This window comes from Strix aluco, chromosome 12, assembly GCF_031877795.1.
Source record: "Strix aluco isolate bStrAlu1 chromosome 12, bStrAlu1.hap1, whole genome shotgun sequence".
Classification (NCBI taxonomy): domain Eukaryota; kingdom Metazoa; phylum Chordata; class Aves; order Strigiformes; family Strigidae; genus Strix; species Strix aluco.
This window is the reverse complement of record NC_133942.1, coordinates 18,075,846-18,103,615: the sequence shown is the minus strand read 5'-3', so window position 1 is coordinate 18,103,615 and position 27,770 is coordinate 18,075,846. Positions and strand designations below refer to the sequence as shown.

The 27,770-nt window shown below is 45.8% G+C and overlaps 1 protein-coding gene across 2 annotated transcripts; it reads right to left on the bottom strand.

Moving 5' to 3' along the window:
- Window positions 1–461: 461 nt before the first annotated feature.
- FAM174B (family with sequence similarity 174 member B) lies at window positions 462–21,842 on the bottom strand. 2 transcript variants are annotated; one of them, XM_074837332.1, is made up of 3 exons: window positions 19,562–21,842; window positions 11,128–11,259; window positions 462–4,378 (listed from the first exon to the last, which is right to left on the bottom strand). In XM_074837332.1, the coding sequence occupies exons 1-3, from the start codon at window positions 19,840–19,842 to the stop codon at window positions 4,375–4,377; spliced, it is 417 nt and encodes a 138-aa protein (XP_074693433.1). In that variant the 5' UTR covers window positions 19,843–21,842; the 3' UTR covers window positions 462–4,374. The 2 variants fall into 2 exon arrangements, with proteins under 2 accessions (XP_074693433.1, XP_074693432.1); XM_074837331.1 differs by having other exon boundaries at window positions 462–3,732.
- Between the last annotated feature and the right edge of the window lie 5,928 nt (window positions 21,843–27,770).

Here is a 27,770-nt window from a genome sequence, read left to right as displayed (position 1 = left end):
CAAAATCGCTTCAGAGACAGGGAACTTGGTCAAGCAAGACAGAAGTGAAAGGAAGTCTTCTTAACAGCTGTGGTGTGGCCTGGCCACCCCAGGGAGGGGACATGGCTCGGCCCACTCAGCTGGGCTTGGAGTCTGTGACAACAGGTCTACAGTCTGTGGGCTCCAAGGAACAGTCAAAGGTACTGAGGTATCTTCCCTTTTGCAGAGGTTTTTGCCTTTTGAATCCAGATAAAAGCCTAGCTTCTTGATGGTTGATGGAGACTTTGTGTGATTAAACATATTCCTATACCATGCTGGTAAAACCATTTCCCCCCCTTGTCACGCTCTGTTCAGGGTCACAGGACAAAGGGACTTGTAGCCCTCTAAGGGGGGATCATGCAAGGCACTCTCAAATTCACCAAACTTCAACAAGCAACAGCCCCTTTCCCCTACCCTCCTTAAACATAACACACAACACAAGGGAGATTTCAAGAACATGTTTAATGATGGCAGTTTCTACTGAAACATGAGAAGTCCATTCAAACTTGTTTTACCAATTTTTTCTTAAAAAGAAGCTTTGGTCACAAGGACAAATTCTCTTAAACATTTGTTTAAAAAAAGTTCAAGCAATTGCACAAAACAAAATGCATGGTCCTGATAACTCCTCACACAAAAACTGCAGCAGCAGCAACTCATCTAACAAAAGAAAAAACTCTTAATGAAAACCATAGCCTGCCACCCTGCAGAGATTATACCACGTACAGTGGATCAGAGGGAACAGCTCCGAACAAAACTTTCGAATGCTTTAGCGCTTGTGTGTTCAAGCTTCATTAGTGCTTGCAGACTTCTCCAAGCCAGTCTGGGCTTAAGATAAGCATTAGGATAGCACAAGTTAGTGTACTAAACAAGCGTTGGCAATCATCTCCACATCTTCCAGGAGGAAAAAGCAAAAAAACAAAAAAGCAAAAAAACAAAAAAGCAAAAAAACCCGAATACAAAGCTATCTGTGTACTTCTGACTTAATTCTGCAGGCAAGCATGGCACACCAACTTCAGGCTTCTCAAATGTAATCTCCGGTGACAGGGCTGTGGTTGGAGTTAAAGAAGCTGCAATACTGTGCAGGGCTTTTCCTCCACAGCACAGCAAGCACAAATAGGAAAGCGTCTAATTTGCTTGCTCTGTTTGACTCTGCTACTAGTTGGTAGATTTTGTAAGTAGTGAGCAAGCTACAGGCAGACATCTGTAATAACGTTTCTCTTTTCCATTTTCTGTAACAAAAAAAAACACCTCTAAAACCGCTCTTGAACAAAGCAAGTTTTGACTATGCAACACAAAATAGCAGCAGATACTAAGACACATTACAGTCACAATCAGATTAAATCTGTAGTGTTAAGATACACGGAACATTAAGGTAAAACACTCATGTAGTGGTTAATGGCTATTTCTTCTCTGATGAACTCCTAGAACTACCTGAACCAAACAGTTCAAATTATTAAAACTAATTCCTACCATTAAAAAAATATTCATATATATACTATTAGATGAGTCACATCAAGTGCTCTTAAAATCTTAACTAAATATAGCTATAGAATATTTAACCAGACACTTTAAATCACATACAGCAACTTCTGTAGAGGTAAACATTGCCTCACATTTGCAACAGCAATTGAGTATCAAACAAAGCGTTCAGATTATTTTCATGACCTTGAGCAACTGGTGAGGTTGGCCTTCTATTTCCACCAAGCAGCTGCTGCTTCCCTATCAGCACTTTGAGCTTACGGCACACGGTTTGGGACCTCCTCAAGGAGCAGTTGAGCACCTCCATCTTCAACATCTCAAACAGCTGGTCCCTGTCCACCATTGAGATTTGGCCACGTTACGGAAACGGTGGGATTTTTTAGCCACAAGCAAGGGGAGAGAATGGCCTTTGCCAGCCTAAATCAGCAAGTGACCTGAAGTTGTTGGAAAAACTCCTGATTTCAAGAACTGACTCACCCTTAAAAAGAAGTGTCCTTTATGCACCTTTTCCTCTCATCTCTCTCCTACATAACTTGGTCTCGCCTTTCTTTTGTTCAAAGAGAAGGTTTGCATTCCCTCTCCACCACTCATCCAGAGCACATGATGCTCAGCTTAATGAGTTTGGCAGAGGAGTGGACATGAACATGTTGCCATGGTGTCTGCTCAGACAGGGCAGCCACTTCACTCCATCGCCTCCTTCCACAAATGCAGACAGAAGCTTTTAACCTCTCTCTCCTCTCTCAGCATCGTCACTTCTCTGACTTCAAAAGGACTCAGTCTGCCTAAGAAGTTCAATTCCTGGTCTTCAAAGTACTTTAGTCCTAAAAAGACAAAGTATTTCCTTCAGAATCATTCAGACTAAGTCTGAAACCTGTTTTACCTAGGCAGGGGAAGAACCCCAGATCTTATCTCAACCCGCAGCCTCATTCAACCTACTGGTGCCCGCGATTCCTACCAGCCAGAACACAACCTGCTTGGCCCCATCCTCACCTCGCAGCTGACATGTTAAATATTGCTTAGTAACAGTAATACGGAATGACTCAAACTCATTCCATGAATGAAAGTAACATAGCATTTTTATATTGCCTTGATGACTAATATTAAGCCAACAGTCTGCTGTGGGACTTTTCCATCCATGCTAAGCGGGCTGTTTGCAAAGCCTTTGCTGAGTCACAGCAAGGGAAAGCAAGCTGTGTTATGGGAGCTTCTTTGATGGAAGTACAAGGCTGCTGGGAAGGAAAAAAAAAGAAATTCCCCTTCACCTCCTTTTCCTGACTGCAGGGCCCAAGGGAACTGCGCAGAACTGGCGTAGGTCACGGTATCATGACAAAGCAGTTCAGTGCTCTCAGCAAGCCCCAAACCCCAACAGGCCTTCAAAAAAAAAAAAAAAAAACCACCCAACCCCAAAACTGGCAGCTCGCTGCAACACTGATGGCTTTGCCAGAAACTCTGCAGCTCCTCGAGGGGTTGTAACTGCAGGCGGCTAGTAGAGGGTCAAGCAAACAGTGGGACAATCCTAAAACAACTGGAAAACATACGCTCCCCAAGAAAAGCAAGGTTCTAGCCAGCTTAAAAACCCAAAATAAAAGGTGTTGAGGGGTGAAGTAAACAGTAAAGTCTGAACTGCCTCTGTGGTTACTTTAACGGAAAACCACAAAGTAAAGAAACTAAACCAGTTAGGCTTGCCCTTTATAACGAGAGGCTGGAAAGAGTACATGCTTGCGGTCTCCTAAACCCAATCTAACCAGATGCAGCAATCTAATTCTCATAGTGTCATCCCACAGCTCTGACCTCTGCAGCACAAAGCACAGCAGGGAGTGATGGTTAAAAATGCATCCTTGAGTTAAATGGGATTTGTCAAGCAGGTGGTAGGGGAAAATTTCCAGTTTGATACAGATTAAGATCACTTACATGAAGCTTCCATGAAAAGTAAGGTGTGTTCTTTCTGCAATCTAATCATTCCACATGAGGACTTATTTTGCTTAGAAAAAAGGTAATACAGATGAATTGTAGACAAGTTACAAGTCAGCACAGGACAGTACAAAACACTGTTTTTACTCCCTGTGAAAGGGCAGAAAATTACAAAAATATATCTTCTTTAATCCAAGACTGTTGTAGTTTAGGGCATGCCCGATTCTTCCTATTTCCCCATGGTCTCATTTATTGAAGTTGGTCTGACCAGAGCTCCTTGGGACAATGAGAATGTCATCATGAAAGCTTAGTGCAATTGTTGTTCTAAAAATAAAAAAAAAATCAGTAGCAAGTCAAGACATGAATCAACCTCTCACTCCCTCCCCCCAAAAAATCCTACACTAAACATACAGCATGGTATTTCAGCATGGCTTACATTTTTACCACCTAAAGTTGTAAGTCACCTCTGTAAGGCCAAAAAAATACATTTCTTGATTATTTTTTTTAAACATGTAATCTGTTTAACAATGACCAAAGTTTAACAGTGACTGAAGCATTGAATTAGGATTTTAGAAAATAAGTCCTTGGGGCAGCTTGGTTCAGTCTTCCTTGTCTCTTCCTTCTGCAAAACTTATTTAGACCATAATGAGCTGCAAATCGGTACACGGGGCTGCATCTTGTCATGCTTTAGTGACACCGCAGCCCTCCTGAAGCAAGAGAGAGCTGGGTTTGCAAAGAGGAACTCTGGTCATTCCAACACAGCAGTTTGGAAACCAGGGAACCGAATGGTGACGTTTTGGTCAGAAGATCCATAGCCTGCTGTAGAAACAGCACCTCGAGGAGGTTTGGTTGGTTTGGTTGTAATGCTGCAGAGATGAAAGCCTCCCCTTTCACAGTTATGGCTTCAGCAGGTCCCTCAACAGCAGAATGACATTTTGCAGGGCACTAAGTCTCCATGGAGCTGCTTTACCTGGAAAGCAGAAAGAATTAGTACAGCTGTAGATTTGCAACTAAATAGCTCACAGGCAGAGATGAGAACCCAAGTGCAAAGTGGAAAAAACAATTCAAAAAGCCACAAAGAAAAAGGCAGCATTATTCACTGTGACTGCCATCAGTTCCCTCCAGCAGCTGATTTCTACGGTGACATTGGGCACTGATGTGATGTTAACACCATGCCAGGAGAAGCTAGACCAAGCAAAGAAAAAAGTAGAGTTATATCAGGCAAACCCCAGATGCTGGAAGGCCCTGTGACCAGCCACCATGCAGGCCAGAGAAGGGAGCGTGCACAGAGGGCTGCACTTGAAACAGCATCTTGGACCTCACAGCTTTTTTCACACCAGCGCAGTCCTTTACTAACCAACACACATGGACTATCCTCCTTGTTATGGTTTCTCCTCCTGACACCCTACTGCTTTAACTGGTTCAGAGTTTTTTTAAAAAAAAAAGTTTTAATAGGAACTTGTTACACTCCATGAAGGAGGTGAGAGCCCTCCCGTAGGACTGCACTGTCAGTGTATAATCAACTGAACAAGTCTGCAGAATGTGGACAATGGTTACAGCCGCATGAGGAAAGAACCTGGCCTTCAAAAACCAAACAAAAATTGCTTTTTGACCATTTCTTTCCTTCCCTGCTGTGGACCCATGAGAAATCCTTAACAGCAGCACCAAAGCTTTGACAATTTGTTGTATTTACAGTAAGCAGCTGACTGTGTTAGTGATTTGTACCCACTTCAGATGAGGATAAATGATACCCCTCCATTTATACACAACTTGTCACTGCTGCCGGCTGGAAAAAAAAAATAAATTAAGCTGCTACAAAACCCAGCACAATTCACCTAGCATCATCCAGAATAGCCTGCAGCTTTCACTGGCAAAAAATCCATTAGAGCTGCTCCCTTGAGAGTCAACACCTTGCTGTAACAAGCAGACAATACCATGCTCCATTCAGAGCTGCACACACAGTCAGGATCTGGGAAGGACGTATTCAAAGAGAAGACACCAACAGTGTAACACTCATATTTCACGGAGACTCCCAGAAGACTCGGGCACATCAAAGGCTGAGCCCTGCAACTGTGATGAAGACGTTTTTCAAACAGTTCAATGCTATCGGCACCTGAAATAGGGATGAATCAAGAATCCAGCCTTTACACGTGGTACATCTTTCCTCTAAAACATCCTGCAAGCTCTCTAAAGCCCCTTAGTCCCATGATGGTGGAATAAATGTTCCTGTCCTCTTTCCTCTGTCTGCCATTGCTCTTTACACATAAATCTTTCTGCTTTCAAGAGCACTTAGGAAGATGCACTCCTAAATTGCTTCTGCGTTTTGCTGGTGCTGCTACTGTTACAGGGAAAAATGACAATCCATGTGGAAAACAAACTGAGGAATTTCACTTAGCTGACACAAAGGATGGAGGCTTCAATCCACCCCAAGACAAACTGTCTTTCAGTACTTATTTAGGAGCCTGACATTGGGACTGGGACAATTCCAGCTCTAGCATTTAAACTCCAAGTTCTTCCCCAGCTCCAGGCTCTCACATGGCACATATCACCCCAGACTCAAAATGCTCTGTGGGGACGGCTGTGAAATTCACCCAGCTGGGCTCAGCAAGCCTAGCAAGAGCTGAACACACTGCCTCCAACAGCTGCAAGTCAGCAGGGAGAGGAGACACTGCTGATATCCCAGATTACTGAAGTGCTTTCAAAGCCTTTCATGTGCAAGGCGCCACAGAATTTGTTCAGTACTTGTTTTCAGTTTTCTATTGAGGCTGACAAGAAATCCCCCAATGAGCTATGCTAGAGTTAATAAGCTTAATAAGCTAACAATTTTATTTACCTTTTCAGAAACTTGTTCTTTTTGCAGCTGTTTTACCCTCTTTTATTACACAAAACAAGCAGAGCGCTCTGTGATGGGGGATGGACACTAACACCAGTTTGTCAGGGACATTTGCCTGTAACCTACATTACTTTGCTCCTCTCTTCTCAAGTATCACACAGTGCCAACTGCCTGACCAATCAATGGCTTAGCTCCATCAAATAGAAGATCATGAGACCTGCACAGCTCGCCCTTGTCTTCTTGAAAGAAAATGCTAAAGGAGCAAAGAGGAGAGGGAAATCTTAAAATCAAGATCTATTGTTGTGATGAGAAGGAGCACACTTGGAGGATGGGATTTAGCTTTTCACTAACTCATTTTCCAAGATGTGCAGCAAGTGTAATCCCGTCATAAAAAATGAAAAAATATCTGACATCTGGAAAATAATGACCAATACAGTTCATATGGTCCAAAAATCAATTAGACAGGGATACCATTCGGCCTTCAGCAGCACAGATAGAACTGGTGATCAAGAAACAAACACTCCTTCCATGTTTGGTTTGCTTTCTTTGTGTAGCTCTATAATAATTTCAGAACAATTCCTGAGCTTCTTATCCAATTTGGCCTCTTTCAATGCCAAATACATACAGAAAACCATCCTCCATATTAAAAAAAAATGGTTTCCATGAAGCTTTTCAGGGAGGTGTTAACGTCTAAGTGATATGACACCTTTGCTCTGTGACAATCTTTGATTTACACTTTCAGACTCCTGCCACACAGAAATTGTGCTTGCAGGATTAGAGAGGCCATTGACAGAACTGCTTCCCGGCTACTGAAATGAGATCGCAAAGCAGGTATCTAATCCGGCACATGCACGCTTCTGCATTTATCAGAGGCAGGCAGTGGGTGGCTTTTGCATCCACAGAAAGGACTGTGTTTGGTTAAGATTTTGAAGTGGCCTCATTAGTCTGCTTTACAGGAGGAAGGTGGTTACTTCTCATTGCTCCACAGCCCAAGGGAAGTGCGGGGTGGGATCTACCGGGAGCCCAAAACCTTAGCTTCCTGAAAAAAAAAAAATTTAAAAAGTAACAACCTTCATCCAGCAGCCCAATTTACACTGTGCTGTTCTTTGATGCCTCACGTAAGACTGGAAACAAATACGCACAAGGACAAAGCATTAAAGAAAAGAAAATTAATGGCACGAGAACAATTGGAGAGGTATATGTTGCTTCTCCCCTGTTGCTGCTAGACACCAACTGCCTTTTAATTAGAGTGCTGTTTGCATTACGTGGGGTAGACAGCACAGAATCTCAATTACTCCCCCAAACACAGATGCAAGCGCCAGTACAGATACTTCAGTGATGGGAGGGAACCTCAAACAAACCACCCAGAGCCTACCCACATCATCCTCAGCAAAGACTTATGCTACAAACCCAAAACATGATTCTATTTATGACCTGCATATCAGTCAGAGTAAGTTAATATTGGGGCAATGTACCTACTATTATGCACAGGAGGTACCTAATGTCATGGCACCGCAGGCCAGCTCTTCACATTTTTCCCTACCGCCATGCTGGTGGTAACCCCAGAGATCTGAAAGCATAGGATTGTCTTACAGTACATATAAGTAACATCTGAATTGAATAACGCTTATAGTCCTTCACAGCCAACATGTCCCTGCTGAGTTGCTCTTTGGAAAACTGGTTACCTTTTCACTCCAATCCCATGTTTTCTCAGAAGCCTGTATTTTAAAAACACTTTTGGTGCCTTTCTAGTGGAAAGCACTGAGCCAACACCATTGCAAATCATTACTTTATGGAAAATGGACCGTTTTGTCCATAGTTTCACAGTTGTTATATCAAAAATGAACACGACAAAAGATTCTACTTAATTTTCTGTGATATTCAGGAGCCAGGGAGACTTTGAAAATTCTAGGTTTAAACAGCTATGGAAAGTTGGTTTCTGATGTAGATATGGCAGCACATATGTTACAACACTGAAAAATGAGCAGTCCAACCCTAGGCATATCTTTCAGTACCAGCATGTTGCAAAGAAATAAAGAATTAAAGAAATCAGAATAATGACTCTTGCCAGACGTGGCGCTGCACCAGTGGATCGTGCTGCAGCACAGGGCTGCATGAGGTTTAGCCTCTCTGAAAGCAGTCCCAGTAATGGTACTGTCAAAGCAGCACTTGGCCAAAATCCCCTCACCCAGAGAGGCCAGAAGTCTGTCGTGCCATAAGCCAAGTAAGCCCTGCTGCTAGGAGGCTGCCTGAACAAACCCGAGCAGCCGCCACAATTGATACTGACTGCTGGCAAGGATGCACCTTCATTTGAATTTAAAAATAAATAGATAAAAGAGAGAGTGCGGAATATTTTAGCCTGTGGGTACCTGCCAGGAGACACCTGTCACTCCTCTGTCCCCATCACAACTGCGTCCAGGCTGCTGGACCTCATGACATGTTGCTTTAGTTGGCTAACAAGCTGAAGCAGCAGTATCACCCCATTCCTTATGCATCAGCCCTCGTGACACCTCTGCAAGTTCACCTGATGCATCTGCACATTTTAATTATTTTTTCTGAGATAATGGAGAGGGGAAGTAGTTTTCCTGGCTTAGCAATTAACGAAGGCCCTTTTAAAGCTGTAGGCACTTGCTGAATATCCAAAACAAACCTATCTCTCCAGTTGTGTAGCTACCTGCATGTATTTGTAACTCCCATTAACCACAGAGAGCGATGAAGTTACCTCTCCTTCCCCTGTCTTCCTGGAATCTGCACCCAGCTGCAAAAAACAAAGGAAGCCTTTGATGAGGTAACTATTTCCTGAATGCCAATTTGGGCAGGGGCTAGGGAAGGAACCCCAACAGAAGACCTGTTAGAAGTTAGTTTACTGACTTACTGTGGGCATGTCTGAGGTGCCCCTTCAGCAGCTCTAGCCCTCTCTTCCCATCTGAACAGAAGCACCTATGAAGAACCTCCTGACTGGTTTAATGGGGATGTCAGTGGTCAAACTCAGCAATTCAGATTTGCAAAGAAGTGTCTTCACTGGTGACAGGAGATAAGAACTGTTTGGGGATGCAGTCTCCAAGCTGCACAAAGGAACCAGAAAGCTTGATACCTTTTACAGCACATGGATCCTCAAAGAAACTTTCCCCACATCAGTACTGCTACCGGGTTTTCTGCAAGATGATCTCCCCCTCTTAACTGAGGCAGCTCTGTCTGAGCTAAACAAATGTATGTCTGAAACAGCAAGGACTTCAGAAAATGTGGAATTTGGAATTTAATAGCCGTTGCACTGTGGCAGAAAGGAGGAATTCCCACAGCTGAAGAGAGGACTGGTTGGCCAAGACCCAAAAAGCCCTACAGTCTCCGAACAGAGCATCACACAAGGCAAAGAGCCATTTGTACTGCTAAGGAACCCACAAAGCGCGAGTAACTTTTGTGAAAGCATCAGCACAGTGTGTGCTCCGGGGAAGCAATGTCAGATAACACGACTACAGCTCTCATGAGTCAGACGGTTTCCAGCAAGCTCTCTTCTTTGTTCATCCGGCATTTTACTATTAGACATCCTATCCTGAAGCACTGCCATGATTGAGAATCTTCTGTTCTCACTCTTTGGAAAACCCCTCTGATCCTGCTACCAAGAGTTTACATAAGAGGAAGAGGGGCAAGAGACACGGGCTGTTAATGTAGGCCAAGGCGACACAGATCTCTGCACTCTGGGACTTAACAAAGCTCAGTCCCAAAGTAAAAACTGCACAAGCTGAAATTATTAGAGCAAACACAGGACAGCCACAGAGAATGGCAACAGTCAGGCAAGTCTTCTAATTCAAGAACTAATTATTTACACATAAAGGCATGACTCACACCCTTCATTGTCTCATGGCTTCCAATTATTGCCTGACTTTTATAGAGAACTAAAGCAGTTATTTTGAAAACAACCAGCAGAGCATGCAGTGGTATGTCTTTTAGATGCTGGTACACATGTGCCTAGAGTAAATGTGTTGTTCCCCCTTTCCAAAGTTAGGAGATGGGCAACATGAGTAAAGTCTGTAAAATCTCCAGTTAGGAGTTGTCAAGATCTGTGTTTTTGTAATTAGGAAAGCTTATTTCAGCCAAAGCGAGACAGATTTTAGAGTAGGCCTTATTTGGTTGAGAAGGCAGCACAAACAATGTGAATGGCTTGATGCAAATAAAAATAAGAGGTGCAGATATCCTGATGCCATAAATCAATGCGCAGCATCTTTATGTGCTGAGTGGTTGCTATAAATCTCAGGCCCAGAATAGGCACCAAAAGTTTTGGGTTGTCACACCACTTCTATCTCAAACAGACACACACATTTAAGGAAAGTTCGTTGCTAAGGGATAACTGCTACCAACATCAGCAAGAGACCACAGTCCTCTCTCTGCCACAGAGCAATAGGAGAGCACTCTGGTACAAACCCAGAGGTTGGTGGAGATTCACCATAATTTTCCCCCCAGGCTCATGGCACCGGCAGGGCCTGGGAAAGCAGCTCTTGACCCACAGCTCTCCATCCAGTGCGTGCACAGACACCAAGAGCACACAGGAACAACTGCCAACAGCTGCCAGAGAGGGGAAGTTCAGTCTGTTAAACCTTGCTAGCTGTTTGGGGCACGTGTACCCCGTTGCACTGCTCTGCAGATGGAAAGAGGAGGGCAGACAGCCTAGGGGTAGCGACACGGTTATTACAAGAGCAGGAGAGTACAGAGCAATGTGTGCTGAGAACAGGCAGAGGGGCTGCAAAGGAAAGTGATAATGCCTGGGCAAAGTGAAAGGGAGTCTGTGACTGCCTCACCTCTGCCAAGCTGGCCCAGCAGAGGAAAAAAGAGCTGTCTTCACTAACAAGAGCTCAGTGAGCAAGCCTAACCGGACGGGCTCGAAGCAGTACCTGTATTTCACATCAAACACTGTTGAGTCTTCATCCTCATCATCTTCTTCATTCAGAGGAGCCATTTCTACCCGCTCGGCTGGAGTGGTGATAATATCGTACTTCCTGGTCTTCTTAATCCTCTTGCCAGACCTGAAACACAGAGATGGGAAGGGAAGGATCATCTTTATACAGTATTCCTTGGAGAGGCTGAAGCTGTTCCCACCAACACTGGATCACTGCCCTGTTTGATTCAACCCTCTCCAGACACGAAGGCTGCGGAGCCAGCCTCCATCCCCTCCTGCTGCCTTTCCAAGGCCACCGTCGGTGCCATCAACACAGAGCACAGTTTCTCGTCAACTGCAATCCAGATCAGCGTCACTCTTGAGCCGCTGACAAACCAGAGATCCTCTGGCATCCAGGGCAGGCGTATGAGCGCAGCAGCCCACTGCGTCCTCCTGCTGCCACTCTCAATAATGGAGACGTGGGCTTGATCAGCTGAAGCAGCCAATGCTTTAGTGAACATGTTTAGATGAGAAAGCCCAGGTTAAGCCCATCTGAGACAAAGGAACATTCTAGGCAGGATTAGGAGCAAAGGGGTGGTGATGTTTGCATACAAACAGCCTGCTCTCTTTCCTTGCTATCAGGCCAAGCTCAGGACTCCCAGACCAACAACCTTGAGCCTTGCCTAAAAAGTTTCATTCTCTATGCTGTGTAGGTGCTATGAAAAATAATCAACTACTGTCAGAAGCTATCTGTACCTACCACCTCTCCTCCTATAGATGCCAGCCTTACTATCCTTTGAAATGGAGATGCTCAAGCACCTGCATGTCCCACAGTTGAGACCAATTTTCTAACACTTACTTTCAATTAACAAACACTTGGTGTGTGGCTTTTCAACTAATTCTTTGCCTCTAGCTTGAATTGTGTGCCTTCTTTTCATTTCACCTACTTTCATGCATATTAGGAGGGTCACACTGCTCATGCATGAATCCAGTTTTGTGATTATACATTAAAGAAGGTGCTGATGTGTACAGCTTGCCTTCGGGAAGAAAAGTGGATGTTTCTGGTTAACCAACTGCAGAATTTCTCCCTTCACCTTTTATAAAACAAAACTGGCAACTGCCAAGCATGAGAAGGGAGCTGGTGCAGGCACAAGCAAGCAGCCCCTAATTTTTGGTAATCACAGCTACCGCTCCGAGCGGACAGCACGTCATGAGTACACCTTCACCATCAAGAAGTTTTGCCCTGGCATGTCATGCAAGGTGTGGCAGATTCAACGCTGCCCTTTTTGCATCAAGAACGGATGCCTTTTAAAGAGTTACACAGCGGCAAGAACCAAGGGGTGAGCATTACAGAGAGACTGGGACTAAAGCCCTGTGCTTGCATCTCCACCGCAACGGTCCCTTCCAGGCTTAACGTAAAGGAAATTTAAATCAGTGAACAGGTCTGACGTGGAAGTCTCAGTGCCTCTGCCTAGCATGGCTTTTGGGCAACAGTCCAAGGCTGAACAAACAGGTCCCAGCCCTTGGGATGAAGCAGTCTGCATTTCCTCCCTGTTCTGAAGGCTAAGGTTGCATCAAAAGTGAGAAGAAAGTCATCTCCTGTCACCTAATCTTTATAGCAATCTGTGCCGCTGTGTCACGTAGAGCACAGGGTGGTTTCTTCTATTACTGCTGTTGTTGAAACAAGCAATTTTATATCCAATACAGTAGGACTCTTAACCCAAACACTTGAAAATCCTTTTGAAAACACTTCTCTATATTATTCTGCTTCTCAGCCAAGACCTAGCAGCAAAGTGATGCAGGGAGGTCTCATCTTACAAGTAATATACTGCTTTTACAAGAAACATTTACTCATGCTGTGAAGCCTAAACATAGACCTAAACTAACCTGTGTCTACCTGTCAGAACAGCCATGCACAGCCTTAGCTCTATGCCTTACACATGCAGTCCCCAGGGGGTTTCCATAGGTTCACCCATATCAGGCCCACTTTCCTGAGAGACATCCTCCCTTATTCCCTCCATTAGAAAACATAACTTGCACTATGGAGTTCATCTTACAACAGTTAATATTGGAGTGTTTGAAGCAATTACTGCAGAATAGGTATTTTTAGAAACAGAAGACTAGAACCCTTTAGCCTCCAGCCATTAATTAGTCTATCTGGGCTACTCTTTAAAGAGGACCTGGAGCAGAACTCGCTGCACAGTGATCTATTAATCCTCCACAACCCTCACTTAACCACAGCACTCATTTAAAAAAGGAAGGAAGATAGTTTTGCTGCTGGTTTGTGGCTAAGCTGTTACAATCAGTTGTCTGCCATTGGCAGGGCAATAGGGTCTTTCCTTGCCTCTTCTTCCTCAATTAATTCTACACCAGATTATCTAGCTAATTTGTCATTAATCTGTACTTTTCAGTGCTCCATTTTCTCACACTTGCTCATTTGAACGACTCCCCTAGGCTTCATAAATACTAGAAAAATTACCCGAGCTAACTTTAAAGGAAAGCCTTGGGAGTGTTGCTACATGCACACAAAATAATCCTGCCCATCAGGAAACCGTTCCACATTAAAACCCCTGAACCTCAGTAGATCCCTGGTCATCAGTGACGACCACGCAAAAGGAAAAGCACTTTATCCAGCGGTTGGGACCAGGCAGCACTTTTGTTTGCAGACAGACAGCAGAGTCAGCGGAGTAGCACAGGGCAGGAACTACAGAATACAAATGTTTCATGAACTTTGGAGACCTCCTGGATAGGATTAGGACACGTTAGCCCTCATGGGCAAAGAGTGGATCTCCTTTCCAGCCACGTTCATTTTGTGTGGGTTTTTTTTAAAGCAAACAAGAAGTGTGCTGGAAGCTGTGGTCAGAGTATGTCCCTGCATAACAAACTGAAATGCTCCCCAAGTGGTTTAGCCAGGGTAGAAGCGGTACGGGGTGTTTCAGCACAGAAAACTGTCTTAGTCTTAAAAAAACAGGTTGCTTTTGCCGTCTGACTTCAGTCACCCCCCTGTAATTAGAAGGGGATGCTACAAGTCTTGCACTGAATCATCATGAGGAGGGAAAAAAAAAAGTTAACTGCAGCCAGGGATATTAACCTTTCACTTTAGACCCAGTGCTGCTCCCACTAAAAGTAACTCGCTGCTGTTAACGGACGTAGTGAGCACAGCGCTTAATTGAGAGTAGATGAAGTGGTGTTCGCTCACCGGCACTGCCCTTGGACTCGAATGCCTGCGGCACCGCGCACCACGGCAGGGTCTGGTCCACCAGAAATCAGATGTACGCCCTCCATCGCGCCGTGTCCTCCATCGCTGACTTTGTGCCTCTGTATTTTGACCGCGGGCTATTTTGGTCAAGCACCAGTCATATGCAGCACTTCATCCTCCTTTCTGAGGCATCATGTGGTGGAGTAAATGCTCAAGTCAACTCACTAGTTCATTATATCATTTACGCCTCTAATCTATTTTAGTCAAGAATGCTGATATTCAAAGACAATGCTTTTCTTGACCCAGAGAGGTCTCTGCATTTCTTATCTAGCATTAACACTTCCTGCCAAGAGATGCAGAGGGAGACCACCATCCCCTGGAAAAAAAAAAGAAAAACCAAAGAAGCCCCCCACCCCTTCTTAGCAGAGTGCTTACTGGAAGTCTGAATAAGCCAGATACAATCTGCCTCCTAGAAGTGCAGCAATGTTTTACTGGGGATGGAACTGGGACCAGTTTATTTGCTGTTAATGGGCTCCTTTAGCAGTTTAAAAAAATTATGGAAATATAAACCTGAGGAAACTCCAGGCTTACTACCAGCTGATGAATTAGATCAGCAATATTTCACAACTTTTGATCTGTCTGGGTATCTCTGCTCTCTGGACGGTGCTGTATACAACAAAGTTAAACCATGAAGCTAAGTTCTCACATGTTTTCTGGATATACATTTTGCTGTAGCAAACTGATGGTGCTGTTTTCTAACAATCAAGTCCTTAAGGTGGAATATATGTGGCCATAAAGAGCAGAAGCGTCCCCTTGCTTAACTGCGCTAATAGGAGGGATGGATCAGAGGCTGCCACTGGGAATAACTTCAGGAACACCTAAATGGGATATTGTTGTGGTTCAATGAAGCAGATGTCTGCAAGTAATTAAAATACAGCCACTCACATCTGGTGGCCAGTACCAGTGCCAGCATGTACTTCTAAACATTATAGTGCAGTCAGACCAGTATCATCTGAGATGTGCTTGAGAAGCATCCTTGTTTTATAGGGCTGAGCTACAGAAACTTTTACTGTCTACCCAAACTCTTCAAGGCAGTGAATCCTACAACAAGAAGGAACATTCATCCTCTGTTGTGACTGCTCACATCAGAGCTGAAAAGAGCCCAAGACAGTATGAGACAGCGATCCCCTCTCCCTTCCTTCTGCCAATTTGCTGTCACACTCACATCAAGACATTCCAGTCTGCCCAAAGACATTACTCTGAGACCCAGGACAAGTGTTCCATTTGTCATTCTCTGTGGCCCTAACTAAACTACATGCAGCTTAAATAGAGCTTTCAATGTGGGTCGCAAATATATGTTCTGAGGTTGGTTATTTTGTTGAGGCATTTTTCTTCTCCATTTAAGGTCATTTTAATGGTGAGTTTTTCTCTCCTGTTCCTGGCAGAGGTCATGCCTTTGCTGGAGTACTGGTTATAATACAATTAAATTTAAATCAGTCAAACTCTCCAGGGTTAAGCCTTGGATGGCCTGGAGCAATCACCCAGCTCACAGAACAAAGGGTCTTGTATCCTGGGATCATATGCTTGAACCTCTCTCCTCAATCTCAGTAATATATACCAGTTTTGCAATTACTGGAAGACTAAGCTTAAAGTGGTATTTGAGGGGAAAAAAAAAAATCAAAATTGGACAACAAGCAACATAATCAAGCAACGAGTTGCAAAATAAGCAGGTAGCTTCTCTCTAAAAATCTAGAAAAATAGGAGCCTTTTCCAGCCTGGGTTCTGTTCATTCAAGGGCAGGTCAAGACATGTAGCAAACATTTAAAGCACACAGTTTTCTGTAACTAAAGCTTTGGGTTGCATTCAGCTGGCCCATTTGAGCAGAAGTAACTTACCCAGTTTCCCTAGAAGGCATATGGTCTACCAGCACAGCCAGCCACATCTGAAAAATTACGTTTCCTGGGAACTGATCCCAAGAATTGTATTGCAATGAAATGAACTGAGCTGCACCAGGAAAGAGAAGTAAGGTAGAACATGGGGGTAAAAAGGCAGAATCCAAAACACAGATCAAAGAGTGAATTCAGCCGCATTAACTGTTCATGAGCTGTCGCAAGACACCGTGTTTCTTGGTAATGCAAACTACCCAACCATTTGACTGAGAATAACATGAAATTTGGTCTGTTGTGGAAATGGTTTTGGTTTGGGAGCATGCAGTGCCCAGGGGTATAAGAAAGAAAGTAAGCCCAGAACTGAGCTCGCGAGAAAAAAAAAAAACAAACTATCGCATATTAGGCCTTGCCACATGCAGACAAGCAGCAGAGTCTTGGCTGGCCTTCACAGTCCCTAGCAGTCACAGAGAGAAAGGAAATTTGGATCACTTTGGGTGATACCGCATTCTGAATCACAGGACTACCAGATGAATTCAGAGCATAACATTCCCAAAAGGAACGAAGAGGAATCTCTGAGCGTTGTCTTAAAAACAGAGCTGGAAAAATATATCTATCCCTGCTCAAACAAAAAAAAAAAAAGGAAAATAATATGTACATAAAAATATGTAAAAATGAGATATATAAAAACCTAAAAATGTATACAAAAATAAATCCAATGCCTGTGACAAGAATATCAGGCCACTCACTAGTTCATTTCATCTCTACAACCCATATCTAAAAGGATAATTTACTTCCAGCAACCCAGAGCAATTTCACAGTGAAGGTTTAATCAAAGATTGGATTTCAGCAAAATCTCTTTAATAGGAATCCATGACACTTCAGAAAAAAAACTGCAATGTTTTTGACTAAGTATGAACAAACCTCTTATTCTGATGGAGAAAAGCTTTACATTTATTGAGGGTAAATCCCTTATCTCTTCTGCAACAGAATCTCCTCCGATCTGTGTTGTCAGCTACAAGTGTGACACTGCACAAACATACCTGTTGGTATTCTCATCTCATTTGCAACTACGATAACTGTTTACAAACAAGTGCTTTGTCAGATAAAGAAACGCAGAAGCTGAAAACTTCATTCTCCGTTTTCCTTGTAGGTTCCATTAAATATATACGAGAGATCTCAGAGGGCGGGTTTTTCCACGTACCTTTATGCTGCATTAACTCTGATCAGTTGCATAACAATGACTTTGGCATGGGAGAATTAATCCATCATTCCCAAGGTGACTTTAACGTGGGCTTGGTTTTGCTGATTACGGTATAGGGAAAGGTCTTTAAAGGGTATCAGTTTGCTTTCTTTGGCTAGAAATGTTCAGCCTTACACCAGGTCTTCTTGACACAAGGTCTCGCTTATACCCAGAAGAAACTGAGGCAGAGAAAATAAACTCTCCAAGATCAGAGAGAACTAGGAGTAGAAACTTAAGTTTTTCCTTCTGCACTTAGTTATAGACTTCCTAATTCTAGCTCATATACCTACTACAAATTTTGCTGTGTCTGTCCATGACAACTTTATACAGCTGCAAACTGGTTATATGGATTTAAAAAAATCTCTTTGATATTTTACTGGGTTCTCCTGAACCACCTCACTTCAGTAAGCAAATTTATTTGCATTGTCTTTTGCCAGCTGCTGCAATACATACGAAGAATCTAGTTAAATATCACTTTCCTTAGAAAATATCAGTTCTTATCATTTTGGTCTTTAAGATCACACTTTATAATACTACTGTTGTGAACGCTGCCCTTCCTACACAGAATTAATTCAGAAGCAGGAGAAGCAAAGCATTCAGCTGCAGCCATCATGTAAATACGAAGGAGCTGCTTGAAGACAGAACAAGGAAGAATTTGCCAACCCCACTTGTTCAACTACTTCTGTCACCTGAGACACAGCGCTCACCTCCTCCCCGCCGCCCAGAGCCAGCTGCTCCACTCTCCCAGCGCTTTCCTCTTTCCTGCTGCCCCAGATGACTGTTAACTACTGAAAGTTTGCAATCTTCCTGGCAAAGCTGGGTACAAACAGGCAACAACTTTTTATTTGTAGACTGCACAAGACAGAGACAGCCTCTAGTACACCATGGGGACTCTCCCTGCTACCCTGAGATAAACAATAAACAAGAGAGATTTAATATTTGCTTTTCTTCTGTTCTGGCAACAAGCTGAGAAGGCTGTCCTTCTAATGGGACTAAGTTTAATTTTCTCGTGTCTCTCACAGCGGGAGACATTACATGAATTTCAAGAGCTGCCTGGATAACTCAAGCAGGCGCCAGCACCAACCCGCTCCAGCAGCGTGAAGGGCAGTGAATGAACTGGCCCGCACTGGTTACGCCACGATAAATAGGCAAGAAGCAAACACCGAGCAGATGCAAACCTCTGCCCGGCTTCCTGCTGCTCACCAGCACTTCTCTCAGCTCTGCGAGCAACCGGGAGTTTCTTTCCTTCGGTGCTGGGAGCGGGCGCTTGCATCCATCAGCCATCCACCCGACAGAAACACTGGGGAGTCTGGTTACACATCACAGTTCCAGCCACATCAGGGCTGTGGTCTAAACCAACACCTACTTCTGCCCACGCTGGACATCCTTAAGCCCATCTGCTTAAGCTCCATTGAAAGAAAAAATGACGATTTGTCGTTTTTATCCAGCATGAGTTACTACAGGGGTGGCACCTGTGTCATCCCATGGGCGCACAAGACACGCGTGGCTGAGGCTGGACGGGACCTCTGGAGATCACGCGGGGCCGCCCGGAGCCCGCTGTCCTCTTGGGCTTTGAGGATCTCCACGGACGGAGACCCCGCAGCCCCCACCGCAGCGACCCACCCCCCGCACAGCCAGAAAGCCCACGCGTGTCCGTGTGTCCAGATGGAGCGTCACAGGCCGGTCTGCGCCCGCCCCAGCCCCCAGCCACGGCCGCGGACCCAGCCTGTGTGCCCACGCCTGCAAAAAGCCGCTGGAAAACCAACTCCTGCCCTATTTTCCTGCAGAAGTGGAGGAAGACGCCGAGGTGTGAGGCCGGCGGCGGCCCGGCGACTCCCCCGGAGTTTCAGGAGGCATTTAGGGATGCTGAGCTTGAAGTCAGCCTTTCAGAGTATCACCAAGAGGCGCGGAGCTCGGTACCGCCGCGGCTTCCCGCCTCCCCGGGGAGCGGCGCCGCTAACGGGGCTCAGCGCTGAGCGTCTGCCTCGGCCGGAGCCCCCCCGGCCGCCCCCTGCCTCCTCGGCCGAGGCCACGGGGAGCCCCCCCAGGCCGCGGGCGGAGGCCTCGGGCCGGCGCCGGCACCTGCCGGGGGAGGGCGCGGCGCGGCCCAGCCGGGCCCTACCTGAAGACGCGGAGCAGGAGGCAGGCGATGAGCGCGGCCGTGAGGACGCAGGCCCCGATGACGGCGGCCTTCAGCGCGGAGAGGTCGCGGAGCAGCGCGGGCACGGGGCTGAGCTGGGCCCCGCTGTGGTTGCCGGGCGCGGCGGGCGGCGGGGCGGGCAGGCGGCTGCCGTTCACCGCCGCCGGCTCCTGGCTGCCGCGGGCGCCGGGCGCGGCCGGCAGCAGCAGCGGCGGCAGCAGCAGGCAGGCCGAGAGCAGCAGCAGCGGGGCGGCGGAGCGCATCCTGCCCGGCGCCGGCCGCCGTGCCGAGCCCCGGAAGGCAGCGCCGGCCCGGCCCGACCCGCCTCCCCGAGAGGCGCCGCCTCCCGCGGCCGGGGCCCCGCTGCCGGGGGACGGGGCTCGCGGGCGGCGGGGGCGGCCGGGCCCGCGGCCTCCCGCGCCTCCCCGCCGCTCCTCCCGCCGGCCCAGCGGGCCCCTCCGAGCTCCGCCGTGCGCGGTGCCGCCGCCCTCGCCCCGCCGGTAACGAGCGCTTGTAGTGGCAACACGCAGCGTCTGCCCGGGGTTCAAACTGCGGTCGAACAGGGTACGGACCTCCCGGTGCCGCTGGCTCAGCGTGGCGTAGCTGCCAAACTCGGGAATTTCTAGATCAAATTTACTTTATTTTTGCCTTTCCACTGCTCACCTGGGCTTTGCTTCCAGGTCAGTTTATTTACTGATATTTCACATCTTTAAAACCTTAAGATTCGTGGAAATCACAGCCACGGTTCTGCAAACCATCCTGGGCGTGCTGAGCGTCAGTGCCATCAGCTAAGCCGGACAGGGAGAATAGATGAGGGAGCAGGGGAGCCTGTGCTGCGATACTGCTAAGATATAGCTGACTTTTGCTCTCCGTGTTTAGTATTAGCATGAGCTTCACCGCTGCAAAATAACTGTGTCTGGAGAGAGGGGCATGTTGCTGCAGAAATGAAGTGAAACAGAGAAAAGGGGAAGGAAGAAAGAGCTGATTTCCTTCCTGTTAAACTCTATACTTCAGGGTCGGCATGGCAGGGTATAATCTATACAAACGTGTGACTAAACTGTGAAAAAGACTACAGAGCTGTATTCCTGCTGGCAGTGTCCCGTAGGAAAGGTGGCGGTGAAATAACGTGTGGTTCAGCGCCTTCCCCAGCCTATTGGGATGCTGTACCAAACGCCACCCACTCGGTAATAAAAGCATCCTGTGTTTTTTTGCAGGAAGTTCTTTGGGATAAGGAAATTTTGACGTGGACGATGTGCAGGAGGCCCCCTAGACTGTCTGAATCGGTCATTGTTCCAGCTTTATTTCATTGCTTACTTTTATGTAGTTTCCCAGTTTCCAACATGGGGCCCCAGTATATTTCTCGTCAGGAAAATAAATAAATAAATAAATAGTATCCAGCTGGGCAGGAGGTCAAATTGGCGATGCAGACTCTTTCCCAAACATTGGTGTGAGCACTGCTCACATGATTTATTATTTGTAAACACTGACCCTGATGCTGGCCCTGCCTGTTCCGAGATGTTTGCCAGCTGCTGCTCGGCCTCTATCAGATTTCCCTTGGCCGTATCCTGCCACTCCTCTTGCAGTGCAGTGCTTCTCCATAGGATGAAGGAAGAGGTGTAAGAGCCTTCAAAAGCAAGAACCACCTCTGTCTGGTCGCAGAGCTTAGGGTCCAAATCCACATCAACTGATCGCCTTTACTTGTCTATGTGAAATCAGAGCTCCACAGTGCCGTTGCACTGGGCATGTACCTAGTCAAAGTCACTCTTAACCCTCAAAATCTCATGCTTGCAATCACTGTATAGGAATCCTGGGTGTGAATCCACTCGGGATTCTGACATAAGTCTCAGCCATTAGACAGGAGTGATGGGTAACCACTAGATAATGTCCCACACTGATCCTCACATCCATTCCTTTGGTGTTCCTTGGGCAGGAGAAATGAATGGCAAAGGCTCCTACTAAGCTTGCTCAGAGCTGAGTACTGCCGGCTTTGCCATTGAGTGATGCAGGATGGGTGGGCAGGACAAAATCCTCCTGAAAAGCACGGAAAATGGACATTGCTGGACGTGCAATTTTCCTGTGATCATCTTTAATATTATCTCAGCATTGCTGCTGTGCTGCTGGACTGGCAAAGGGGCACTGTAGGCTTTGTAAGCCAAGTAATTCTGTTTCACATCCAGTTTTTAATAGAGCCTGAATTATTCCTGAAATAAATATTCTGCAAATTTGTAACAGGATTTGCTGCATTGTATGAGCATATCAGTGTAATTTCATCTGAAAGGCACAGCCTGAAACATCTGTTACTTGACTAGCATAAACCAGACAGTGGTAGATGCTAGATCTGGCACTTTTGTTTGACTTTTATTGCTACTTCAGGGGTTTTTTTATGTTCCTGTGGCAGATATTTCAATCTAGTAAGATTGAGGCTGAAAGCCAGCACAGGGAATTAATATTTATTGTCACTACAGAGTTCCTCTGTTTGACAAGGTGCAATTGTACCGGTACGTATGGTGTCAAACATATTCCAAATAGTTTAGAAATGATAAAGCTCAAGATTCTTCTGGCTTGTTTCCGGTCCCCCTAAGAAGTAGGTTTATGCTCTTGGGATTTTTTGGTGCTCATGTGAGAAGCTGCACAGCAGGCGGAAGAAAAGAAAGGCATTATCCATGTGCAAAGTGCAATTAATTCCATTTGTACCCTTGCTTGTCCCCTACCTTCTAAGGATATTATTTATGCCCTCTTCTGCCTGGGTCTGAACATAATTGGGTTTAACCAGCCTCTCTGTGATGGTGTTTAAGGACGTGGATGCTTTTTATTGCATTCCTTGCATTCAGTTAGCTTCTGATCAGCAATGTCTAAGCACCTGCAGAGTCAGGGGGTCCCATAAGTGATGCCTCTGTGTACCTCTTGCGTGAACCCCGCATGTCTTTTCCACTGGAAGATGTCAGAGAAATGCAGATGTGACCAAACGCAGAGCGTTTCAGGAGGCTGGTGCTGAGATTATACATCAGTGGTGCTTGGAGCCACATCTGAAGCTCTCTGAAAGAAAGAGGAATCTTCCTCTTGGCTTAGGTCACCCTTCCATCAACCTCTGCATTGCTCTGAGGAGTTGAGCATGTGCCTGGAGGTGTCTGTGACCTCCTTCGAGGAGATGGAGCTGAGCTGCTGGCTGCCACTCTGCAGCATTAGTCCTGTGGCTCACCAAGTGAACTGTAGAGAACGTCCCCTTCACGTGGACAACATGGGATGGGCGGGTGGATGTGCAGCACCCAGCAATTCTGCTGCTCCTTTCGGCAAAGGATTGTCTCCTTCTGTGGCTGCCCTTAAATGTTGTACTTGGAGCCTGGAGGACCTAGATTTATTCCATGGTGTCTCCATTCTGCAGTGCAATGGGACATTACATTCCACCACGTTGTGTGGGATGCTGAGAAACTGCTCAATTACAATTTCATTTGGTTTTGTTCTTTAATTAGGTCAGATTGGGCTTTTTTCCCCCATCTGTTCAATAGAAATCTCAAGTGACTGATTCGTCAGAAAATAATATCTAAGCTCTGATCCATTTTTTTCTGAGCTATACAAGGTATTTAGTGTAGTCTCTTCCTCTTCGTATGTTAAAAAGGCTGAACCGGTGGAATGTGGCTGAACTTGCTTGAGAACGAGGCATAAAGCCCCAGGAGGTAGTATATCTCCTGAGGACTTCCCAGCATCTCAGCTAACTTTAGACAACATAAACTGATCCAGCTGTCCTTGCTGTCTTAATTTCCTTTGGAGCCAGAAGAGGGAAATTTTACCCCAGAAGTGAAAATACTAAACCAGCCTCAGGAAATGCTGTACTGGAAAGGAATCCCAAAACTGTAAGGAAGGGGGAAAAGGGCCCTCATCTCGACGATGGTCATGGAGTAGGATCTTCCAGGTTTTCAACCCTGCAATAAACTGCAGCCGTTCAAGGACTCAGCTTTCAGAATAACATTATACTGGCTTTTCACATTAACATTCAAACAAGTAAATAAGCTGTTGGAGCAGAGGAAGCGTGGAAGCTCTTTTACAGTCCCACCCCTAAAAATACCATTAAAGTGGGAAGCAAGACATCCAAAATCTCTGTCAAATGGCAGTATCCAAAGGAAATATTTGTAGATTGTTGCTATATAAATAATCTGTAAATATTGCTCCTGAATTTTAAATTAACTTTGCAATCCTAGCTCCATATTCTCAAGATACTGAGGACTTTCTAAGTAAATGTATTTGAGGTGGCGAGTCATTAACATGACAGTTTTGGAGAACATAAGTTGTTTTATGTGGCTTCAGGCTTTTGGGGGGGGTTTCTGTGGGTTTTTTTTTTTTTCCTTGTAGATGCTTTACTGATATTTCACATGTCATTTGCCTAATTTGGGAATCATTCCTGGTTCCTGGTCTGGAATGTGGGATTTCGCAACTCTGTTCTTCAGTGACGTCATGTGGTTTGTTCTGAACAGAGCAGTAATAAATAAGAGAAAGGGGAGTTTACCAGCCATTCTATAATAAACATTTTATCTGAATAGTCATCTTTTGGGGATCTGTACTAATTTGTGAGGTTTAGATCTTACCTAGTAAGTCACGTTTTCTGTGTATATAGGACAAAGAGTCCCACTTGGGTAACTAGGAAACTACATCTTGGTTTCGTCTCCCCCTTAGCAGTGTTTGATGTGAAAGCCTGCACTCCCAAGAGCTTTGGTAGAAGAACAGGACTTTGAGAAGTCGAGAGGAAATTCACAGTCAGTGAAAACGCAGAAATTATTTGGTTTGCTTTCTGATGAGAGCTTGCTTTCCTTTCCCGATACAAACATGAACCTCGAGGAGAAGGCTTTACTGATTGCAGGGGTAGGAGTTGGTGTAGCTTTTCTCCCTGCTGAGTTGTTCTTCCAGTTTACACCTGTTCAGTATCATTACAAGTTTGAGCTCTCACTAGCAATTGCACTTTCTGTAGAAAAGCCTGGTGCTGGCTAAATAGAATGAGCGAGAGTGTTTCTATATGCAGTCACTTCTGGGAATGGCGGATTTCTGTATTTATGGATGCTGTTACAAGAGCATCCTCATTTGTGGGGAAGGCTCTTCATGCATTGCTTAGCAATGCATATGAAGCTCTGGCTACCCTTTCCTTTGTGCTCTCTGATGGCCTCCAGGCAGCACCCAGATGTATTTTTAGCTCTCAGAATAGGGGAGAATTTGCAAGAAATTGTGCAGAGAAGAAATAAGCAAAAGAGTTGAAGCTGGCTCAATCGCTGGATTTAGGCAAGCAGGATTTGCAGGAATGAATATGTGTTTCTGTGCGAGAAATGAAATGTATACAAAATGAGGCAAACTACCTTCTCAAGTATTTTCTGCAGGAGTAATACACCTTCTGGACAAAGACCAGAGTTCCAGTAACAAAGGTGTATTGAGTTTGCATGCAAGGTTTTGGGGGGGGGGGGGGGCTACAGGGGTAGCTTCTGTGAGGAGCTGCTAGAAGCTTCCCCCATGTCCGATAGAGCCAACGCCAGCTGGCTCCAAGTCAGACCCACCGCTGGCCAAGGCCGAGCCCATCAGCAATGGAGGTGGTACCTCTGGGATAACATATTTAAGAAGGGGAAAAAGTTGCTGTGCAACTGGGCAATTGCAGCTGGAGAAAGAAGTGAGAATATGTGAGAGAAACAACTCTGTAGACCCCAAGGTCAGTGAAGAAGGAGGGTGAGGAGGTGCTCCAGGTGCTGGAGCAGAGATTCCCCTGCAGCCCATGGTGCAGCCCATGGTGAGGCAGCTGTGTCCTGCACCCATGGGGGTCCATGGTGGAGCCGAGACCCACCTGCAGGCTGGGGAGGACCCCACGCTGGAGCAGGGGGATGAGCCTGGAGGAGGCTGTGACCCTGTGGGGAGTCCATGCTGGAGCAGGCGCCTGGCAGGACCTGTGGCCCCATGGAGAGAGGAGCCCACGCTGGAGCAGGTTCGCTGGCAGGACTTGTGACCCCATGGGGGACCCACACTGGAGCAGTTCATGGAGAGCTGCAGCCCATGGGAAGGACTCACGCTGGAGAAGTTTGTGGAAGACTGTCTCCCGTGGGAGGGACCCCATGCTGGAGTGTGAGGAGTCCTCCCCTGAGGAGGAAGGAATGGCAGAGACAACCGGTGATGAACTGACAGCAACCCCATTTCCCGTCCCCCTGTGCTGCTGGCGGGGAGGAGGTAGAGAAAATCAGGAGTGAAGTTGAGCCCAGGAAGAAGGGAGGGGTGGGGGGAAGGTGTTTTAAGATTTAGTTTTTATTTCTCATTATCCTACTGTGATTTGATTGGTAATAAATTAAACTAATTTCCCCAAGTTGAGTCTGTTTTTCCTATGACAGTAATTGCTGAGTGAGCTCCCTGCCCTTATCTCAACCCACAAGCCTTTCATTATATTTTCTCTCTCCTGTCCAGCTGAGGCAGGGAGTGATAGAGGAGCTTTGGTGGGCACTGGGCATCCAGCCAGGGTCAACCCACCAAGAAGGAAATAAAGTGTAACATGTAAGGGATCAGTGCTACATGAGCACACCTCTGACGTCTCAAAATTAAAACCCTGAGCTACTAGCAGAGATATAAATTCAAGGAGTGACCAGGTCTCAATCAGAGAGTCTTTGAGCTTAGATGTCAGAGAAGAGAGCACATGGTAATTGCAAGGATTAATCATTCTTCCAGTGACTATCGATAGATAACCTCAACCAGCAGTGCAGTAAAACTCCAATGCCTCATCCGTCACAAGTGGGCTGAGGGCTGCTGTGAAGACCTATTGCTAATTAAAGACCAGTGATCTAGAGCAAGCAGTAGCTTCAGATACACTTGGACAAGTCTGACTCCTTTGCACATTCCTAGTTAGCACATTATATTAGCCTGTTACTCCTATCACCCTCTAAAGCATTTATGGCTTTTTACAGACACTTAAAAGCCAGTGTTACTGCTGCAAAAGGCTTGCAATTTAAGTCCATGATAAGCAGCAGATTTCTTTTAAACAAAGGTTGTTGCAATCATTAAGATGGGGTGCAGAGATTATCTCTTGACCAGGTTCCTACAATATCGCTAATATACACAACGTCGCAGTGTAGCAGTTAATCTGAAAAAAAAACAGGGAAAGGAAGGACACCAGTAAACCACAAATCTTTGTTTAGTTTGGATAACAATAATCAAAGAACACAAAAGCCGATTATCACTTTGCCTCCCACTGCTTCGCTGCCTGTTGATGCAGTATGTCCTGGCTGGCCCGCTGAAGTGCAACCTGAAGAAAGCTGACAAATAATTCAAGTCCTTTTTTTTTTTTAAGATAATTTGCAGATTGCGTCCTTAGACTGTTTTTCTTAATCTCAGCTGCATAAAATAAACTCATCAGGGTGGTAGCTGCTAATCTTGCAGCCTCAGATTGCTTGGGAGGTTTATTGATGATGTTAAAGTGACTGCCAAGTAGCAGGACTCCATTCAGAATTACAAGTGACCTGGATGTGAAAAAAACAGAATTGGATTTTAACCCCTCCATATACTATTTCCTGGTCCAGCTGAATTGTTGTCGCCCCCAGACATGGCATTTATTTTGTCATCGCAGGAGAGAGAAGCCAGATCAGGTCAAAGGGGAAATATGTGTGCTGTGATAGTATTTCTCACCCTGCTTACCTATGTCTTAAAAGTCCTGCACAGGTGTAAGAAGCAGAGAATCCACCTGAGCCCCTGTAGGATGCTGCACTAATACATCATGGTCATTGCCACTCTGAAAGCAACTCTGTTTGTCATGCAGACATCCCTTTGGGGTCTGTAGCTGGTCTCCAGAAAGCCTGAAGCTCACAGAGTTGCCGTGTGACTCACCTGCCCATCCCGTGGTGGAACATCTCACCTTTGGGTGCCTTTGGAGAGGTCATGTGCTCTCCTCATGTCACCCTGCACCTGTGGATTGGAGCGACCCCGTTGATCCTGGGTGCTCTTTTGTAAAGCATGTACCGTGTCAAAGGTGCTACAGAAGAGCTAGTTATTGAGAGCACCACGCCTTGCCAAACATCTGCTTGCAGTTCACAGGAATCCTAACAGCTGATGGAGCAGGGATGAAGAAAGCTGCCTCCTGGCTCTAGTGAAACATTCCCCTTTAAGCAGCAGCAGACTTTAATTCTGGTTTAACGGAGCAGTGCCTATGACTGTCAGCCCAGCACCAGCCTTTCCCCTGGAATGA

What these genes read in the sequence shown, in the direction of transcription:
- FAM174B (XM_074837331.1), bottom strand. Translation starts at nt 19,842, where the DNA reads ATGCGCTCCGCCGCCCCGCTGCTGCTGCTCTCGGCCTGCCTGCTGCTG. An exon ending in CTCCTGCTCCGCGTCTTCAG is followed by an intron (nt 11,260 to 19,561) that starts GTAGGGCCCGGC and finishes TCTGTGTTTCAG; the next exon opens with GTCTGGCAAGAGGATTAAGA. An exon ending in GTGTTTGATGTGAAATACAG is followed by an intron (nt 3,733 to 11,127) that starts GTACTGCTTCGA and finishes TTTTATTTTTAG; the next exon opens with AACAACAATTGCACTAAGCT.